At 40.9% G+C, this 20788-nt stretch overlaps 1 protein-coding gene across 4 annotated transcripts; it reads right to left on the reverse strand.

Moving 5' to 3' along the window:
- Positions 1 to 1799: 1799 nt before the first annotated feature.
- On the reverse strand, positions 1800 to 12411 carry LOC103707637 (endo-1,4-beta-xylanase 1-like). Of its 4 annotated transcripts, none has more exons than XM_008792205.6 (10): positions 11326 to 12411; positions 11117 to 11206; positions 10487 to 10824; positions 10255 to 10396; positions 9179 to 9543; positions 8945 to 9104; positions 8207 to 8556; positions 7873 to 8050; positions 3158 to 3694; positions 1800 to 3021 (listed from the first exon to the last, which is right to left on the reverse strand). In XM_008792205.6, exons 1-10 carry the CDS (start codon positions 11404 to 11406, stop codon positions 1903 to 1905), a joined length of 3360 nt encoding a protein of 1119 aa, XP_008790427.4. In that variant the 5' UTR covers positions 11407 to 12411; the 3' UTR covers positions 1800 to 1902. The 4 variants fall into 4 exon arrangements, with proteins under 4 accessions (XP_008790427.4, XP_017698434.4, XP_088557011.2 ...); XM_017842945.5 differs by having other exon boundaries at positions 10487 to 10851; positions 11326 to 11653; XM_088700885.2 differs by lacking the exons at positions 8945 to 9104; positions 9179 to 9543 and having other exon boundaries at positions 11326 to 11689.
- Between the last annotated feature and the right edge of the window lie 8377 nt (positions 12412 to 20788).

Genomic DNA, 20788 nt, shown 5'->3' on the forward strand with positions numbered 1-20788 from the left:
TGGGTTCGCTGGAATCAGTGGCCACTAAACAACTTTAGTGCAGATATTGTATGGTTTTTATGTACATATAAACTTGCACAGCTACGGATGCACAGCAATAGGGGAACCTCGGTTTTGTGATTTAAGGCCTTATTACTTCTCTTAGATAGTTGAAGATAAAATGGCCAGGGTCGAATATGCTATTGATTGATTTATTCTTGCACAGCCCTCTTTCCAATTATCCAAAGTACACTCTACTAGTTGGGAGAAGATTGCTGACAATAATATTAACTTTGTTTGTGCAGGAAAAAACACACACCGTGAGACATGAGCCCTCTCCATTCCGTATGCTCATTATGTTATCGTATGGTTAAGTGGGAACCATCTGAAGTCGATTTTTAGGGGTGCCATTAACATTGTATTTTAGTTTACCTCTTAAACTTTTTTGATGAAGTAAATGTACAAGATCTGACACTTCTCAAGAAATTTGTGGAAGGAAGCCTTGGTACGATCGATAGCGATTAGGATGTGCATCGATCCCTTCATCACAAGACAAAACTATATGCAAGATCGAGTAGTTGGAGAGAACCAATTACATGGTTATGCAAGATCTATTTAATTGGCATGAGGATTTTTCAGAGTGAAGGACATTGATGGATAGCTCATCCGAATGCCTTGGGCAACATAGCAAAGACCGAAATTTAATGTGATTTTCAATGGGGTCCTAGTCCTACTGTACTAAGTACTAACATCAGTACACAAACTTACAATGTGAGTAATAAAAACATGCATGTTTTGGCATGAGGCTCTGACTATTTTTTCAGTAGACTGACATTGTGCAGGAAAAGATCTTAAACACTGATAAATTCACAGGGAAATCGAGCAGATGACGGAAACTTGCCAACAATGAACAAGGAATGGATCTACGATTTATCTATATTGTACCCTATATCACTTTAATTCAGCCTGATTATTGTACATGTCAGGATGATGGACTTTATTGATAAATGAATTGGCCATAGTGGGTCCACCTTGGATTATCTTTAGAAATGGCCAAATGAGTGATGCATGAATTTGGATAGGATCAAGTCTGGTCCTGTAAGCTGTCGGCTCGACCTAATTCTACATAGGTTTTAGTAACTTGAAGTAACTTCATCAGGTCCTTATGTGGGTTGGATCAAGACATAATAAAGTAAAGCTCCATTACCTTAGAGGATCAAAGGTATACTTGTTTGTAAGAATAATGAGATAAAAAAAACAGGATTTCTGATTTGTTCATACTGGACAGTTGGATCATGGATTACATTCTCATTATTTAAACTTGAAGGGAAGCTGCAGATTCTTTCTTAAATTCCTCCAATATTTCATCTCAGGACTGATATAAACAAGATTACGAGTTATGACAGCAACTTAGGATCAAACAGATGTACTTAAATATTATTATGCTAATAAATTGGCAAAATAAGATCAGTTTGGTCTTCTTGCAAAAAAATGCATTTCTTCTTTTTGTTGGAAGAACATCTCTCAAAAGTATGAATGAGCTCTAACTTGACACCGAAAAGTCAGCGGCACCTTGCTTGCGGGAAACATCTTATCCGCACACAATCAGAACCACCATCAGATTCCGATACAAGGAACCTGAGAAGATAAACATGAAAAGAATCCAAATCCAAATCTAGGTTATGGTGATATACTAACACAAACAAAAATCACATTGCACAAATTGCAAAGAAAATTAACATGATCTGCTCTTGAAATGAATGCTTTAAGCAAACAAACAATGAACTTCTTCAGATCAATCCATGCATAAGATAAAAGCCTTAAAAGGAAAGACCATCCAGTTTATATTTTCTTCTAGAACTGAACACATATAACACATGAAATAGTATATATGGGGAAAAATTTACATCATGTATGGACAATCTATAAATTTACAATCAACACAAGCGGAGAATCTCCACTGTCTACAACAAATGATTGCGATATTTTCTTTCCTGGAGGAGTAGTTATCTCTACAGTGTATGTTCCATGATACCCCCTAAATTTGAATTCTCCATAGGCATTGATATGCCCATCAGTATGTGACAACCACTCTTGCTTCAAAGCAAGGTACCGCTTACCAGCTTCATTAATGCTGCCTTCAGCATCAACCAAGTGAGAGTTATCCCTGAACGTGAACAATTCCCAAAATCCCCAAAGCATGACCCCCTCCACAGCAGGATGTGCATAAGCTTCACGGAGGACAACCTCCAGGTCGTCAGCTCGAACATGTTCATTTACCGCAGATACATCCAACTCAGTAAACCAAATAGGAAGACCCAGTATTGCCAATTTATCCAGCGCATCACATATAATTTCTCCCACCGGATGACTGATATGAGCTTGAATGCCAATCCCTCCCACTGGTGCACCTCGCTCCTGCAAATCAAGGATCTGGTGGATATACATCTCTGGAGTAGACTTAGGATCACATCCATCTTCTACATTATAATCATTCACAAACAGGATGGCAGAAGGATCCAGCTGATGGGATTCTCTAAACATGTATGCTCTGATATCTTCTCCAAGCTTATCTTGATAGAATGATCCATGAAGCATCTCATTGTTCACATCATAGTGCCTGAATTTACCCTTGTACCTAGACAGCAGACTTTTGAGACGCTTCTGGATGGCTATCATCAGCTCATGACTGTTCAATGATCGGACCCATGGCTGGACAGCATCTTCCACTTCCCAGAAGATGCAATGGCCTCTAGTTTCTTTACCATGTCTCTGACAAAAATCTAGCATCTCATCAGCATCTTTGTAGTTCAACTTCCCTTGTTGTGGCTCTGTGTGGTACCACTTCAACTCATTCCCAAACACAGCCCAATTGAAATTCTTCACAAAGAAATCGACAAACTCCTCATTCTCAATGTTTGACCTATTGATACAAGACCCAAATGGAAAGCTGTTCTGTGTTTGCCTAATTTTTATAGGTGCACCATGTAAACTGGCACTGTCAAAACCTGGGAGTTTTAGGACAACATCACGTTTCCTTACCTGTGAAAAAATGCATGGACAATTAATTTAATTCACAAAGGAATTTGTGAGCTCTAAAGACTTCTATGAAGTACTACAGTATATTGGTAAAGTAGTATAGCATAGCAATATCTGAGTCACAACAAAACAGAGATACCTTCTCAGTTTTTTCCTTCAGATATTTAACTCGTGCTTTCCTGTCAACTGGAAATATCTGGAGTCCTCCAACCATCAGATCAACACCTGGTGAAGGGCCTTGAACATAAACAACAACTTTGGATGGCTGCTTCTCAATTCTAAAAGATCCCTTGAGTTCATACCATCTGTCAGTATTTGCTTCAACCTGTCCCCCATTGATCCACTGATTATCTACAGCAAGTGCAACATTGACGTTTTGAGGACCGGTTGCTCCTGAGCCAACACGAACCCAAGCAGCAACTCGATATGTCAAGTGCAACTTTAGCTTGCCTGTGATTGTCTGAGAAGGGCCCATCCAGGTCTCTGTGCGATTCACAGTGAGGATGTAGCAATTGCCCAAAGGTTGGTCATGCCCAAGAGAATTACTTGCTATTGAAGGAAACAAATAGTATGGATCGGTAGATACACGTAGAGTACATGAGCCGAGAGGACTCCACCCATTTAGACCATCATTAAGAGTGCTGTTCTTGATTATATTAACTCCATACAAGATATTCTGCAAAATAAAGTCTGTATCTTAGAAGGCAATGCCACTGTGCTTATCAAAAAGGAAAAAATTTGACCTAAAATGAAATTTAGAGAGGCAGACTATATTCTCCAAACATATGCTAGTTCTGTCATCCCATTCTTCAAAGTCATGAAAAGAACATTAAAGATGAGTCTGGCGTAAGATCTTTCTGCAAGAAATATACTTCAAAGATATACTCGATTCCGCCAATATGAATATTAGCAAAACCAAAGCAGCAGATAGAAAGAAAAGAATTTATACCATCCTTCCAAAATCAACATGATGTTCCTAATAAAAAGATTGAAAAAGGCACAAACTAGGCTTACAGTGGTTGCACTCCCCCTCCACCATGATAAAATTCCTGGTCCAAACCATGGAATTTGTTCCCAAACCAGTGGTTTCCTTATTGTCATTCTAAAAAAGGAAACGAGAAAGCACACAGCCAGAACAGAAAACAAAAAGGAATAAGAATTACACTGAAGTTTGAACAAATAAAATAATAAACACGTCAAGATATATGCACCAGATAGGATAACTTCAATTAAAAAGAAATGGTTGCTTTTCCTCAATGATCAGGTTCATATGCGAAGTAAAGCATTAAACACAAGGAAATCTGTAATCCTAAATGGATATGAAAACAAAATAGAAATATGAACATAAACAAAGTCATGCAGATTACATTTTTCAACTTGTTCTATACTTAGTAGGTTATAACATCCAGCATTATTAGTAAAAATTGATAAAAGTCAAAATACAACTGACGCAGGACGATCAAGGGAAGGGGATCTTGAGGGTTTTAGGATAAGATTGAAACCCAAAGTAATTGGAATTTTAAGATCTGAGTTTTAAATAAATCTGAACCGTAAAAATTGGAATTTTACCATGAAACTGACGATGGATGTGCCTATGAACCTATAGATTATAAAACTAGGGTTTAACTAGTGGGCAAAATCTATAAAAGGAAACAAAAGGATTTAAAGGGCTATTGAAAGATTAATCTGAGCAGTGAGGTTTATAGGCAGACAATAGGATGTTTAGATATCAAACGAAACAATTTGGAATCAATACAAGGAAGAAAACAAGCGGAAAAAACAGATACACAAGAAATCAAGAAAATGTAAAGCAAAATACAAATTAGTGCTAAAGAAATAAAGAAAATAAAGAAGACAATATGGGACTTGCTCTAGGACCTAGGACTCATACCTAGGATTTGAAGGCCACACATCTCTGTAGCAAAATCACACCACAAGAGTAAAGAAACCAAAGATTCCATTACCCTATTTTAAAATTCTAAAACTGCCCCTAATAGGGCAAGGTTACTGATCACTACTACTGTAGTGTGAATACTGAATAGTCCATGAACAGTACTACTGCAATAAATCAGTCTCATCAAGCTAGCAACTAAAACTGAGATCTTTTGATCTCAGCCTATGATGTTAAAAGACCTACTGAAAACTAAAAATAACTGAAAAAAAAAGAAAAAACAGAAAATTGATAAGTATAATTAAATTTAAGAAAGATCCCATGTTCCAGCCCTTCAATGCACCATTATATGTGCTTCATCTCCATCATTCGCTTTCGCAGCATGAAAATTCATGTCAGGTTCTTTTAGGTCAAAATCAAACCTACTTTTATTGATTCGTTGTCTCAATAATAACTGGTGATGGATACCAATTATTGAACGTAGTGTAACATTATGAGTAAGTTTTAAACTCCATTTGATGTGTGATCTCATCAAATATGTTTGTTCTTGATCAAAGTAAATCTTGACCTGCTTTGAATCGGCCCAAGCTTCATTATTTTTCATGTTACCCTTGCCCTTCACAATGTTGCCTTGCATGAAGAAACCATTATCAGCATGTATTTCTTTTAAGGTGACAACTTCTCCAAGGTTTGATGGAACCTGTGGGCAATCTTCTTCATTAAATTTATAAGGATCATAAAGAGCAAGTTTCCTAACTTCTTTAACATCTTTTTCAGGAATTGCAACATCCAAACAGCCTCATTTTAATGGATCAACAAGAGGTGTAACCTTTCTGTTCTAACATCATAGCAGAATCTTTGATCATAGCCTCATTATCATTTATTTTATTAAGCTCTTACTTAGATGTGAATCACAGGAAGCTTCTTCCATCACTATATTCTACTATGTTTTTAAGATTTTGCACAATATCAAAGTCCTTAGGTAACTCCTTTGCCGCTTCTTTCAGTTCCATTACCACATGAATGGGTTGATGCTTTTGTTTCCGTGCATCCCAATCTGATCTTGAACGTAGCTTTTCATGACTTTTTAACTGAAATTGGCTTTACTGTTCTTGCATCTGCACATGTTTGACATACTCTGAAACATGAGGTGCTTGGCTTCCTTGCCTGCATTGCTTTTCAGAAGTTTATGCTCATGCAAATTTAATATCTCAACAAGGCCAAATGCATCAAACAACAAACAAAATATAAATTATAGTTTATTGGCTAATCTCGATTTGGCTCTTTGCTAGTATCTCTAAAGTGGTACTATTTAAATAAGAACATGATGATTCAATTGGACTCTTCATCTGACATGTCCAAAAAGGAGCATCAAAATGAGTAGTTTAAGTGTATGAACACTATGTACTATGTGAAATTCATTGCATACTGTGAGTATCATGACTTGATAGCTGCACAGAACATCCATGAAATTAACAACATTATCGGGTATGGTTCGGCTGATACTTCTAAAAATAGTTCTCAAAGACAGTCCATTTTCTGGTGATTTTGCAACTGAACACGAGATTGCACCCAAATATCTCCGTTGTAAAGATACAAAAGATAGAAGCAAGAGTTAAGACAAGTGGAAGTAACTTCAAGCGCTTTATAGTAGTATCCTCTGCTTATGATGTATAATAATGTCTGAGTAATTGCAGTGCACTTTAGAGACTTCCTGGAAGCTATATAACCATTCCCTAACTGTAAAATTTAAAATAGGATTCTGCTGGTTGTTTCGTAATTATCAGAATATAAGGACAGCGTGGACCTTGTTTAGTCTTCATTAAGTTTCTATGAAATCAGAGACCTTACAAAATGTCTGATGAGTACAAAAGTAAGGAAGCATATCTCATTTCAATATGATGAAAAATCTCTAACAGCCACTTCATCCAGAAACCATATGACCTATCACCATTGACAATGCTGGAATATGGAGGCATTACAAGAAAATTGATTTGGTTGGATAACACATAAATAGTTCCAATCATGATCTTCCATACAGAAGAGAGACCAGCGTAAGTGGTGTGAAATACAAACAATCGCCCGAGGTTTTAATACTGTTGTGATTAACCATACTCTACCGTCAATAAAGCAGCTCTGGTTATTTGCACATCGAAACACAAGGGTGTACGTGTAACCCATTTATACGTTCCCCTTTTTCAATGAAGATTATCATTTTGATTCTCCTAATATAAATACTGTTAATCAAGTAGCATCAATTATAAAACATGATGTCAAAGGATCTCATGAATATTATATACTTGCACTCCAAGCAACAAAACATAAATCAACATATGAAGAGTCCCAATATTTATTACCATTAATACCAGAATTATAGCAACAGAAATCAACTTAAAACTAAAAAAATTGAAAACTACTTCCTTCTCAGAAAGTATTTAGTGCTGGTCACTGATGTGCCTATATGCAAATTATGATGTGCCTATATGCAAATTGCCAAGAGATTTGTTAAAACTATTCAAAGATGTCGTGATCAGACACGCAATGTTTTGAAATCATATATTTCAGCTGATCCTAGAAGTTGCATATGACACAGTCGGCCACCATCTGGGCATATTTACCATTTCCAGAACTATATAACGAAAGCCCCCAGTTCCAGTAGAAGCAGTGTCAATCACAGCAAATTCATCAATACTTGCAATATCCTCTTTTTTTCCCCATTAGATTGTCCTTCACCAACTTAAAAGTCAAAACAACAGTTTTAGCAATTTGGCACTTCCAAACAAATCATGTCGCATGGGTATTAGCTAGTAATATAAAGCACCTAATTAGCACCACATTTCTAGAAAGATGATGTTCTGAAGCCCCACAGTTCATTTTTAATTTGTAGGCAGCATATTATCATTTAGTTTATAACTTATGGTACATAATATGCTTGACATAAAAGGTCTTTTAAATCTACTAACCTCAAAATGAGGTGGAGGTGAAGATCGGACTTCCGCAGCATGTTTTACTACAAAACTGTCGACAAGAATGTCAGTACCTGGTGGCGGCCCTTCTAGAAATATTATGGCTTTTGAAGCAGCACCATTTAAGAGGAATTTTCCCTGCAACTGCACCCACTCTTTATCTGATGCCTGCAGTCTGTTTTAAGTAACAACTACATTAAGAAGAATGGCTATCACACTACTTGTTTGTGACATGTAAATTAGTGCAGGTTCCTCACCAGATGATGATATATATATATATCAACTGATGTAGGATAGCTTATATATAATAAAAATTATGATAAGAACTCACTTGGCAATGCCTATGTATTGTTCACGGCCATTTGGTGCCTGAACCCACAAAGTTGCCCGCACGTCAGCAGAACTAGCACTCCCAGATATCCGAACCACTGAAGTGACCTCATACGCAAGCTTTCTTTGCACCCGACCAGTGATTTCCTGCTGGATACCATTCCAGCTTTGAGTGCGCTCAGTTGCTGAAACAAAAAAATTTCCACTAAATGGACGTATATTTCCATCCCCTCCAAATTCATGTCTGTGAATCTTGCATCCTCTTCCAGACCAATTATGTATGCCAGTATCAAAATGAGGGTTCCATGAGATAGTCTCATCTCCATTGGTAACACATCTGGGGCTCTTTTCCTTTCAAAAATAAAAAGGTAACAGAAATCTGGTTTAGTAAGAAATAGTGATGAGAGAACACAACATATATGAGGGTAGAGGCCAACAATCATATTTTGTCATTCTATCTCAATTGCCTGACCTTGCAATTTTTCTCTTACAAGAGTTATATACTATGCCATCAACAGCTCTTCCGGAATTTCTTTATCAATTACAAAGTAAAAGATATAAACAGATGCAGCGAAACATTCTAAAAAATGGCCAAGAGATTGGAAAAAATGAAGTATGTCAAATATTAAATGAACGAAACATGCCATAAGAAAAAGAGGAATTTGTTTTTCTCTTGCCTTCTTTAGCCTGGAAAGCAACATTACAGGGAAGATACTTGATAAAAATGAAAAATGCAGACCTCAAACTGCTTTAGGCCAGAAGAAGAGATGGTGACAGAATCTATGAGCAGGTCCAACCCGGGTGGAGGTCCTTCCAGAAAAAATACAATACGTCTAGGCATGGTTTTCAGTGAAAAAGAACCTTCCAACTTTTCCCAGCATTCTTTAGAGGCTAATATCCTACAACAGCCAACCCCAATCAATAAATAACAAGAAGGGGAACCATTCTAGTATACCCTTTTTCAACATATTACCTCTCAATAAATAAATAACCAGTAGAAGAATCTGAATACTCTAATTTAAGTGTTGCCTGGACTTCAGTGGAACCCTGAAGATCCCCATAAACTCGAACATAGGCTGAGACAAAGTATGTGTTACCAGAAGAAACTTTCCCCGTGATATCCTGTTCCAACCCTTGCCAGCATTCAGTACGTTTCGTGACGACAGCATAATTTCCTCCTGAGTTTGCTCTTACTCCATTAAGGAAACCAGACCACTCAGAAGCCACATATGCATGGCAACAGTTAGGACACCAGGAATGAAGCCCTCCAGAGAAATCATGGTTCGAGATAATGTTGTTTGTGTGGCTAATCTGCGAACCAACTACCATCTCTGTTTTCTATGAGACACAAGAAACAGTCAGAAAACTTTGTTACAATAATATCATGGTGTATATGTCTATCATAAGTGTGATGAGATAATAATTTTTGTGCTAATATTTCACTTCAAGTCCAGTGCAATTAAAATCTCTCTTACTCACTCTTGTCAATCCTCTTCTAGAAAATACAGAAAGTTTAGGAATTCCACCAACAGATGTCACAATAATAGGGGATTAAATAAGATGGTATTTACATGCACCACAGAGAGAGTAGCCACAAGGCATTGAACCGATCACCAGGTATACCAATAATAGACCAGCAGAAGCTGTGAAAAGGAACTGCAAAAGCTTGGGTTGATTGAGGATAACCCTCGTAATAGGCACAGAACGTCAACAGGTTTCTTCTAATAGCTACCCTCTAGATGGGATAAGTTTTTTTTGGTTCTTGCTATGACCACACAGAGACAAAAAATCCAACTTTTCTCCATAAAAGGAAGTAATGCTAAAGAATTCAAACAAATAGCACACATATGCTTGTTGTCTATCACACAATATCATGTTAGAGATATGGCAAAATTAAACTGAAGCATTCGAGTTAGTAGCTACAAGATTCAAAGAAAATAAGTCATAAAGATAAAAGCAAATGACGTGTGCCAGAAAACAAGAACAAAATTATGTGAATTAGTAAGTCAAATATATTGAGAAGAGAAAAATAAAGATAAAAAAAGATACCTCACAAGAGACTGTTACGGAATCTATGAGCAGGTCTACACCAGGAGGAGGTCCTTCCAAATAAAACACTGCATGTTTCGGCATGCTTGTCAATGAAAAGGAACCTTCTAACTTCTCCCAGCGATCTTTTGCAACTAAGACCCTAGAACAGCCAATGCTTATCAATGGAGCTCTTCAAACAAAACTAAAGAAGAAGAAGAACCAATGCAACATATTGGTCCAAGAATGTTACCTTTCGACCAATAAATAATTGATAGAAGAATCTTGATTCTCTAATTTTAGCGTTGCTTGGACTCCACAAGGTTCCTGAAGATCCCCATAGGCTCTAACATAGGCCGAGACATTATATCTCACACCAAGAGTAATTTTCCCTGTAATGTCCTGTTCCAAACCTTGCCAGCTTTCAGTCCGCTGCGTGACTACTGCATAATTCCCCCCCGAGTTTGCTCTAACTCCATCAAGAAGACCACACTCTTCCGATGCCACATACCCATGACAGCAATTGGGATGCCAGTAATTCAGCCCTTCAGAGAATTCATGATTCAATATGATATTTTTCTGCTGACTAGCCTGCAAATCAACCACCATTTCCATTCTCTGATAAAGAAACATAACATTCAAAAACATTTTAAACTCACAGTACAGTACATTGAGCTAGATTAGACCGGCAACTACATAAAGCTATCCACACAGCAACAGCACGCATCCAAAATCCACTTGCATCCATACGCTTTCTAAATCTACGATCATTTTTCTATAGAAAAACACAAGCATTCTTCCAAAACATCGCCCAGCAGCAATCATCAGAATTCATTCGTTTTCGAAGGCAAAATGGTTGGCTAGCCATCAACACGAGACATACCTGAGAGCCGTTCGAGATTCGACTGCTGCTTTGAGGGTCAGCAGTGGAATTGCTTCCTTGTGGTTCAACCATGGATCCTCCACGAGTCTCCTGTCATGAACATATACAAAAGATGAGATCTTTTTGAGGAGAAATTGGAATTTTAGATGAGGAATCCAATTCCGAAAGGGGTAATTGGAGAGACGACAGGTATGGTTGGCTGGATTTACCGTGGGATCCGGTCGGTCGTGGGTTCTGACGGAACGCCGCTTCGGCCCGCTGAGACAAAAGCCCGACAGCCACCTCCTCATACGATCTCAGCGGCGGCGGTTTCTCACTCGAGGTTTATTAACCGAGGAGACAACGAGCATGGGGGGTTTCCAGCAATCCTAAAAACCCCAGACGACAAAGGATCTTGTCTTGCTTTCCTTGATTGAGGGAGAGGGTTACTCCTTACTTTGGCTTTTGATGCCTTTGGACACTGAAGAAGAAAGGATAAAAACATCTCCTTTTTTTTTATTTTGTGTGAGAAATAATGAAGGTTGGCTGTACTGGGCTATCTTACATTGCATTCCCGTAGAATAAAATGATTCTGAAGTTTTGGGTCCAGACTGTGTCAAATAAACTATAAAAAATGGATAATTAATTAAAAAAATTAATTTCCAACCCTGCATTTAGCTGTCATTTAACAATTAGTGTTTAATCATTTTCATTTTTTTAAAACCCTTGATTTGATTTTATGCACATTTTTTGCCTTGTTTCTACACATTCTAACACTAATATATGTGTTTTGTTAGCAATATATTATCTAAATAAATAAATATATCTATAAATATAATTAATGGAAAATCTTAAAGGGAATAATATACATACATATTATTCGGCATCCAAATAATTCTATTTCAATGCAAAATAAATCTAATCTAGCACAAAATAAATCTATGCATTTAATAAATTTATATTATAGAATTTCAAATCCTACAAATCTACTAATATTAAATTAAAAATAAAAGTAGAAGAAAGTAGCCTGATTGAAGGCAGGTCGAAGCGCGTAGACGCTGTCCCAAAGAAGTATTTGCCCTCACGTACGGGTCACCCGGCAATCCTTCTCGGAGATACGACGACCCTACAACTTCTTCTTCGGCATGTCTCGGAAGAAGTCAAAGCGAACCCGATCGGACTTGCAGATCCAGCAAAGAACGGAATGAAAAGAACTAAATAAACTGAATAAAAAATATAAAAACAAAATTTCGAAGTGGCTAAGAGGGAGAAGAATTTTTTCAGAATTTTTCCACTATTTTTCTCAAATTTTTCGTGTATCAAAAGAGATGAAATAGGGGGTATATATAGGGGTTTTACGCAGGGGCAAAATGGTCTTTTTGGCGGACGCGTCCGCGCCTTCCGCGGACGCGTCCGCGCTCTTCACGCGAACGTGGACAACGTGCGCCTGTCCGCTGCGCATTTAAATTTTTCCTAACATGTTTTGCACACATATATATGTTTTTATTCCTGTATTTGCCTCTTCAAACTAGGGAGTAATGATTAAATTATCATCAAAACAAGGGAGCAAAAATTAAATTTTGACAATGCTTGAATGACAATCAAAGAGGGGACTTGGAATTCATTTTTCTGGAACCAAAATTTGTGAAACTATGTTTTATAACATATTAATGCTCCTTTTATGTAGCATCTCTCGGTAGGGCGTTACCTCCCTTGCTTGCTGGTGTCACAAATATCGATAAAGCTAGCATCTCCCCCTCCTAATAAAAATAAAAAGACAAGAAGAAAAAATAAAATAGCTCTTAGCATGAAAATTCTATAGTTTGAAATGGATTAGTTATAGTTTTTAAAATTCATTAAAGCCACTTTTTATAGGGTTTTTGAGAAAGCAAATTTGTTGGATAAACTACCTAACTTATAATCATATTGGTACCTCCCACATCTATTTCAGAACATCAATTTGGACAGTGGAGGTAAGATATCTTTGTCATCAAGTTTTTGGTTGTTGGTGGAATCGCAACAACTCTCCCGATATAATAATATATTAACATTCCCATAATTATCTAACCAAATAGCAGCCTAACAATTTTGGCCCTTTAGGTTGAGTAGGTACTATATAGTTGTTTTATTTCCTAGAAAGAGTTTTCTTTATCTCACTTGCATCTGAAAGCCCGGTTAAGCAAGGGTAGGTTCTGGAGAATAGGGACATAGTAGGTGATCAAGTGTCATTTAAGGGATGGAATGAAATGGGAAAGCCAGGAGGAAATCCTCATCACTTATCCCATTGCATTGAGATACTGTCTACATTCGTGTGACTATAACAGTTCTTAATGCAATAGTTAAAATTGCTTAAAGATTACTTGAGAGAAATGGAGGAGAGGGGCATAATCAAAAACAAACATAAAGGACATATCTTGCATATTAATGCGTGGAGATTTTCCATTTAATTTAGCAAACCAAATATGTCTTATGGTATAATTATATCTCTAATCTTGTTGTGGATCATATTAAGAACTAGAGAGCATTTTGTGGAAGTGTGACTATCTTTTGTTGTTCCATGCCATGCAAAGCAGTGAAGAGACCCCGCTTGCTTATGGTGATGCGAAGATTCAGGAAGGCCAACGGGGCCCCGGATTGGGTGGCTGCTTATGTGGCCTGTCATTTGAATTGTATGCTGTGGATCCGGGAGGAAGAACAGTCTAGGGTACTCTGTAATATTTTATTTATTTTAAACTTTATTGGATGCGTCTGTACTTATGTAGTATGACACGCTCGCTCTAGCAAAAAAAAAAACGAATTACTAAACTAAGCTTTGCAAAGTCCAATTCCAAATGAAACTCACAAATTTGCTACGTTTGTATTATTATTATTTTTTTTTTTGGGGGGGGGGGGGGGAGGGGGATAAACCGGCCGCTCACACTAACTCGCGTGAGCATTGCCTACATAGTCAAGAGACAAAATACTCCACAGCGGTGGAGGGACATGTACACAACGGGTCCAAAAAATCTCTCAAGAATAATGAGCAGCAAAGAAGGCGACCCAGTTAGCGGCTCTGTTTGTCTTCCGAAACACATGGCCAACCTGGAAAATAATACACTCCTGCAATAACCGTCTGACGTTCTTTAGAAGTGGATGGTCGAAGACCCCCGGCCTCTTCTGTAGAATCTACTCTACCATCTCCACTGAGTCCCTCTCCAGGATGATGCACTGGGGCCCTAAGATTGCTATATATATATATATATATATATATATATATATATATATATATATATATATATATATATATATATATCAAGACGCAGCATCATGATCAAGAACTTAAAAAAAAAAGATTAATTAAAAAAACAATCAGTTTGCTTGAGATGTACTCCAATGTCTATTTTGGAATTTTATCATGGTTCATTTAGGTATCATAAAGAAGCACAAACCACCAAAAAGTTCAAACTAACATGGAAATCCTTTCTCTATTCCAAGAGATATTCTGAAACTTGAATCACCATAAGTCATAATTATAAAACATATTTTATTGAATATAAATTAAGATTTTATCGAGTCAGTAATCAGAGTCAGAAATCATATTCTAACCTATATCCTTTTTTTCTTTTCTTTTATTTTTTCTGAGAAAAGAATTGGGCAGTGCCCAATCCCATTTACTGAAAGGAAGTTACTTTTGCCCTTCCCTCTATTTTTCCTCATACCTGACTGACCTTAAACTAACCCCCTTAGTATGACAGTTTTATTTTTTCCTCTCTGTATCTGTCTCGGCTGGGGATGGAAGAAGAGAAGAGAAGAGAGAAAAGATGAAGGCTTTGCGAATCTGAAAGCGCTGCTCGTACTCCTTTTGTTTAGTTGGAAACAACGCTAGAATTTGGGACTGCCTACACATCATCTCTTAATGTCTATCTTAAATCCAGCTTGCATTCCTAAATTCTTACTTTGACATTCGTTGGTTTTGGCATTTAATGAGTCCAATCGAGTCCATGACATTGGCTCCTTGCATAGGTTACACTTCTAGAAGGCCCAGTTATTACGCTGTCACACGGGGTTTGTAGACTAAAGTTCCCTCACATCAACCATGGTGTTCATACGGCAATGAGTATCAACTCCAGATAACTTCATTGGAAAATGATGACCGTACACGTTCCAGAACATGCTCCCTTGGATTTCGGCGGCTTTGAAAATTGAAATTCCTTGCTGGTCAAAAAAAAATTATAATGAATTTTTCTCATAAATATCCCCATAAATATCGAATGTTATGTGAATATCGTTTCAAAATTGATTTTTACATGTATACATTTGTAAAATATCCCTTTTTTTCCTATTCTATTTTTTTTTCTTTGTTCTTGTTTTTTTATATATATACTTACATTATCTAATGCCATTAAAAAATTAAAGATTTCAAATTAAAATGACTAAAATAGTTTTAATAAGTGGATGTGCAAAAAAAATATTTATAAGACGATCGTGATGGAGAAAAAAAGTAATTGCAAAATTTTATTTTATTTTTAATTAAAATAAATATAGTTTTTATTAACAGTGTCAGAATAACCGTTATATTAGGGGTATTTATGCAAAACAGTATTTCATGGAAGTACAAAAATAAATATGAATTTTAAAAAAATATTTAAGTAAATTTGAATTTGTAAGAGGTTGTTCATATTAAAAAAAAATCTATTTATAATTGTTCTTTCTTTCCCATTTATTTTATAAGCATAAAATACCATCACAGTATGGGAGTTGACGTATCATGTGCCTTGTATAGGCTTGTTAACGAGCCGAGCTACTCGGGCTCGGCCCGTTAAAAGCCCGGCTCGAGCTCGACTCGTTAGTCAAACGAGCCCGAGCCTAAAATGAGGCTCGTTTAAATTTGAGCTCGAGCCCGAGCTCGAGCCCAAGCAGCTCACGAGCCCAAACAGGCTCGTGATTTAATGCTGTCTGCTATCAAGCACGGAGCACGCCGGGCTCCGTGCTTTGGATTTGCTTCAATCTTATTATTTTTTTTTTATTCCCTCTTCCCTCCCCTCACCCGCACTTGCCAGCTTTTAAAAGCCCACACCCCATTGCCGTACAGAATGTTGTACAGGACCAGTTTTCCTCTTCCCTTAAGCAAAAAATCAGCCACTGTTACTCAGCCGCAGCAATTAAACCCCCTTGAAAAGACGTCGCCGCCCCCTTAACAGCGTCACAGCTGTAGCACTGCACCATCCCATCTCCCGCACCCCCAGCAAGCCAACCTAACCCCGTAACTCGTGCCCTTTTTCTGCAAAGGACAAGGGCTAACAGTAATTATCCCTCGGTCAGTATTAGGCTCCTCCTATTGGGTCGCGACACATGGCCAATAATACTATAAAAATCCTAATATATATTCTTTTAGTTTGAATGAACCACCCTGTTCTCAGATCTGACTGTAATCATCACCATCTACAGGATATAACGTTTCGTAAAAGGTCTCACTGTTGTGGTATTTAATATGGATTTTTGTTATGGGGCTCGGGCCCAAGCTCGAAACGAGCTTTATGAGCCCAAGCCCGAGCTTTTCTTTTACCAAACAAGCTCGAGCTCGAGCTCAATACAGAGCTCGGTACCGATCCCGAGCCCGAGCCCGAGCCCGAGTTCTGTGAAACGAGCCGAGCCCGAGCCTCCCCAAGCTCGGGCTCGGCTCGGCTCGTTAACAGGCCTAACCTTGTAGGGTTGGCTTTGGGTCCGATTCTCTTGTTGGTTGAGAGAAAGAAAACAAAGGGCCAGAAAGATTTCCAATCCCCAGCTTTCTTGCCTAACTTTCTCCGCCAGGACACAAATGAGACCCAAAAGGTGACTCACTAGTGCTTGTATTCCACCACAGGTGTGGCTCAGAGGCCGTTGTGCGTGGGATTTTATGGTGTTGGATTATTTTGCGCAGGGACGAGAATACCTGACGGGTGCGACGGTGGCGTGAAGAAAGGGCCGGCCCCACACGCATTTCAATACTCGTGCATTGTATGGGACCCACTCGGCTCGTCTAGAAAGCCATGGCCCGCATAATTTTCTTCTTGTATGCGATCACTAGTATAGAACTTCACGCCATGATGCTTTCGGAGTTTGCAGAACAAACGGGGTTGATGGTACCCGAAAAAAGTGGGTTTAATATGGATCCAGCAACCATGATAAGAACCAAACAAGCTGTGTTGCTGGAAATTGGACCCGGGGCCGCCGCGAAGCCGGAGAAGGAGGAGCTCCGCTGCTGCAGGAGGCGGACGGCGGTGCGCCGGCCGGCTGCGTCCTCCGCCGCGGGGGGTGTGCGAGTCCGAAGAAGCCGTGGTGCGTCCAGTCCTGTCCTGTCCTGCAAAAAAGCCGGTGGCCGGGCTCCCCGGCGCCGGCCCTCCGATGCCTAAGTCAGAGGGGGCAAGTATGTGGAGAGAGCGGGGAAGAGAGTATGTGGAGAAGACAGAGAGAATATTTGGATAAAATCAAGAGGATCAGTTTCCTCAATTGTCTGTGTTGTTTACTTCTTTCCACCCGGTCTCGGAGGGTTCTCCCCGGCTTCCCCCCAGGCCTCCTTTTTATAAAAGGATTTGGTTACCTGGGAGGTGACAGTAGGTTTGTCCCGTTCTGTAATAATTGGGCACGATTTGGCCCATTAATGGCTTGGCGGAAAATAAGGCCGAGTCAGACCGGAACCAGGGAGTTGTCACGGTCGATCGGACCTGTTGGGGTGGTTGAACCGCCGGCCGTGGTGGGCCTGGGGTCCGTGGATGGTAAGTGCATTTATTACCGAGTGAACCGGCGGTCAGGGAGAGCCATATGCTTTGATGGTTCAGTGATCCGGAGATCGCCTTGAGCCGTGTTCATTAAATGACTGAATGCATCGGAGACTTGAGGGGGTCTCATGCATTAATGATAGGGTGTGCCGAATGCCTGCGGAGATCTTGTGCCTTAATGACTTGGGAATGGTGGCAGATTGAAGTGGAGTCATATATTTAGTTGTCAGATCCTTTGGAGGGTTGGGCGGAGATTGGATATTTGGCTAAGGCATGGGCTCGGCGGGGTTGCCTTTTTGGTCGGCGCTCTCTGGTCTCGGCCTTCTGGCCTCGGCTCTCTGGCCTCGGCTCTCTGTGCTCGGTCTTCTGTGCTCGGCCTTCTGTGCTCGGCCTGCTGTGCTCGGCTCGGCCTATGAGCTCGATCACTTGGATGAGCTCGAGAGCGGAAGAGCCCGATCACTTAGGATGAGCTCGAGAGCGGAAGAGCTCGATCACTTAGGATGAGCTCGAGAGCGGAAGAGCCCGATCACTTAGGATGAGCTCGAGAGCGGAAGAGCCCGATCACTTAGGATGAGCTCGAGCTTGCTGATGGATTTGGGTGCTATAATTACATTTGTGGGGTGGTCCATTTTTCCACCAACACTACTCCCCGACTTCCGAGTCCGAGCTGCTTTTTGGCTCGGGCGAAGGAAGTAGTTCAGTCATCGATCGTCCTGGTGCTGTGAGCGTTCTTACACCAAGGCGACTGAAGACGCTTTTTCTGCTCGGAGTCCGTTCTTTGGGGACGTCGGCAGAGAAGAGTCCAAGAATAAAATAATGTAAAGACATCAAATGAATGGGTACCTTGTACCGTGTGCGTCCTTGCGCCGAGGCGACTGAAGACGCTTCTCTGCTCGGACTCCGTTCTTTGGGGACGTCGGCAGAGAAATCCAAAAATAGACAATATGGAGACATTAACGTAGAAACATTAAGTAAATGGGTACCTTGTACCGTGTGCGTCCTTGCGCCGAGGCGACTGAAGACGCTTCTCTACTCGGACTCCGTTCTTTGGGGACGTCGGCAGAGAAATCCAAAAATAGACAATATGGAGACATTAACGTAGAAACATTAAGTAAATGGGTACCTTGTACCGTGTGCGTCCTTGCGCCGAAGCGACTGAAGACGCTTCTCTGCTCGGACTCCGTTCTTGTACCGTGTGCGTCCTTGCGCCGAGGCGACTGAAGACGCTTCTCTGCTCGGACTCCGTTCTTTGGGGACGTCGGCAGAGAAATCCAAAAATAGAGGAGCAGGCTGAGCTCGTTGGCTGAAGACGATGGAGCACGAGCCGAGCTCGTCCGGTCAGAGAGGACCGCTACTCATAGTCGGGGAGCACGAGCCGAGCTCGACGGTGGAAGCCGATGGAGCACGAGCCGAGCTCGTCCGGTCAGAGAGGACCGCTAACTCATAGTCGGGGAGCACGAGCCGAGCTCGACGGTGGAAGCCGATGGAGCACGAGCCGAGCTCGTCTGGTCAAAGAGGACCGCTAACTCATAGTCGGGGAGCACGAGCCGAGCTCGACGGTGGAAGCCGATGGAGCACGAGCCGAGCTCGTCCGGTCAGAGAGGACCGCTAACTCATAGTCGGGGAGCACGAGCCGAGCTCGACGGTGGAAGCCGATGGAGCACGAGCCGAGCTCGTCCGGTCAGAGAGGACCGCTAACTCATATCCCGACGTCTCGGGCCATCCCGACGGATCGGGGCATCCCGTTGCGGCAGGGCATCCCAATATATTGGGGCATCCTGACGTCTCAGGGCATCCTGACCGTGGTCAGGGTAGGAGAACGAGCCGAGCTCGTTGGCTAACCTGAAAATAGATAAAATATTGAATTTATTTGAAGCCAAAGTGGCGTCCTGTACCTTTTGGAGATATTTTGATAGCTCTCGAGCTTCGAAGTCCCTCAGGACTTGGTTCAGCACCGGCCTTCTTTGGCTTGATTTTTTAGGTGTTTTGCGCTCGGGTTTCTGAGCTCGGTCTGCATGAGCTCGATGGGGGCTTCAGTGATGGCGACGCTCTGAAAGGGGAGCAATGTCGCGGGCGCCGTCCCAAGGACTTACGCCCGTAAGGAGGGAGTACATGCTGGTTTCTTGCTTGCTGCCGGAAGACAGAAGACTTGGAAGGATAATGGGATTTAATGGGGCTGTACCCTTTGTCATAGAGGCTTACAATCCCATTTTAAAGCTCCATAACTTTCCTTCTCCAGACCTCAGCTTTTATTTCTCTTTTCCCCCAACTCGTTGACGTGAGACTTGGACTACTACTTCTCACTGGTTGCCCCCACATACGTCGTTGCAGCGGGAGCCATGCCTGATTCGAGATGGCTCGGGAGTCAGGAGAAAGTTTCTTCCTCTGCTTAACATGATTCCGTGGAGGCGGCACAGGAGGGGCCTCCACTTGTTGCAGGCTTTGGGCTGCAAATAGCTAGCGCTTGGACTTGCTGCACAAGCGCATCGAAGTGCTCGAGTTGGACTTGTGGAACTTGATCTACCGAAGATCTTGATGGTGAATTTTGGACTGAGCGTTTGGGACTTGGAGCATGATACTCGAAGGGGAAACCCGCTTGTAGGGGGCTCCGGTTGAACTGGAGCCGGAGGAGGCGGTGCCGTTGGGATGCCCCTGGGTTGCAAGCTTTGGACAGCGGTAGCCAAGGCTTGCACTTGTTGCACCAGGGCATCAAACTGCTCCGGCCGAACTTGATGAACTGACTCAGCCGGAGGTGGTGAGTTTCGGACGGAGTGCTCAGGACTGGGTGGAGGACGTCGAGAGGCGTTGGAGGCCCCTTTGCTTCTTAGCTTCATGGCAGCGAACTCGGGCCCTTCCTCTAGCGCCAACTGTTGCTGGAAATTGGACCCGGGGGCCGTCACGAAGCCAGGGGAAGGAGGGGCTCCGCCGCAGGGACGGTGGATGACCGTGCGCCGGC

Source organism: Phoenix dactylifera, chromosome 7, assembly GCF_051530095.1.
Source record: "Phoenix dactylifera cultivar Ajwa chromosome 7, Ajwa_hap1_PhDact_Kaust_v1.1, whole genome shotgun sequence".
Classification (NCBI taxonomy): Eukaryota; Viridiplantae; Streptophyta; class Magnoliopsida; order Arecales; family Arecaceae; genus Phoenix; species Phoenix dactylifera.

Excerpts from the sequence above, each read along its gene's own strand:
- LOC103707637 (XM_017842945.5), bottom strand. The coding sequence starts at position 11,406 with ATGAGGAGGTGGCTGTCGGGCTTTTGTCTCAGCGGGCCGAAGCGGCGT. Across the intron at positions 10,397-10,486 it reads AATTATTTATTGGTCGAAAG|GGTCTTAGTTGCAAAAGATC; the intron begins GTAACATTCTTG and ends TGGCTGTTCTAG. Across the intron at positions 9,105-9,178 it reads GGTTATTTATTTATTGAGAG|GATATTAGCCTCTAAAGAAT; the intron begins GTAATATGTTGA and ends TGGCTGTTGTAG.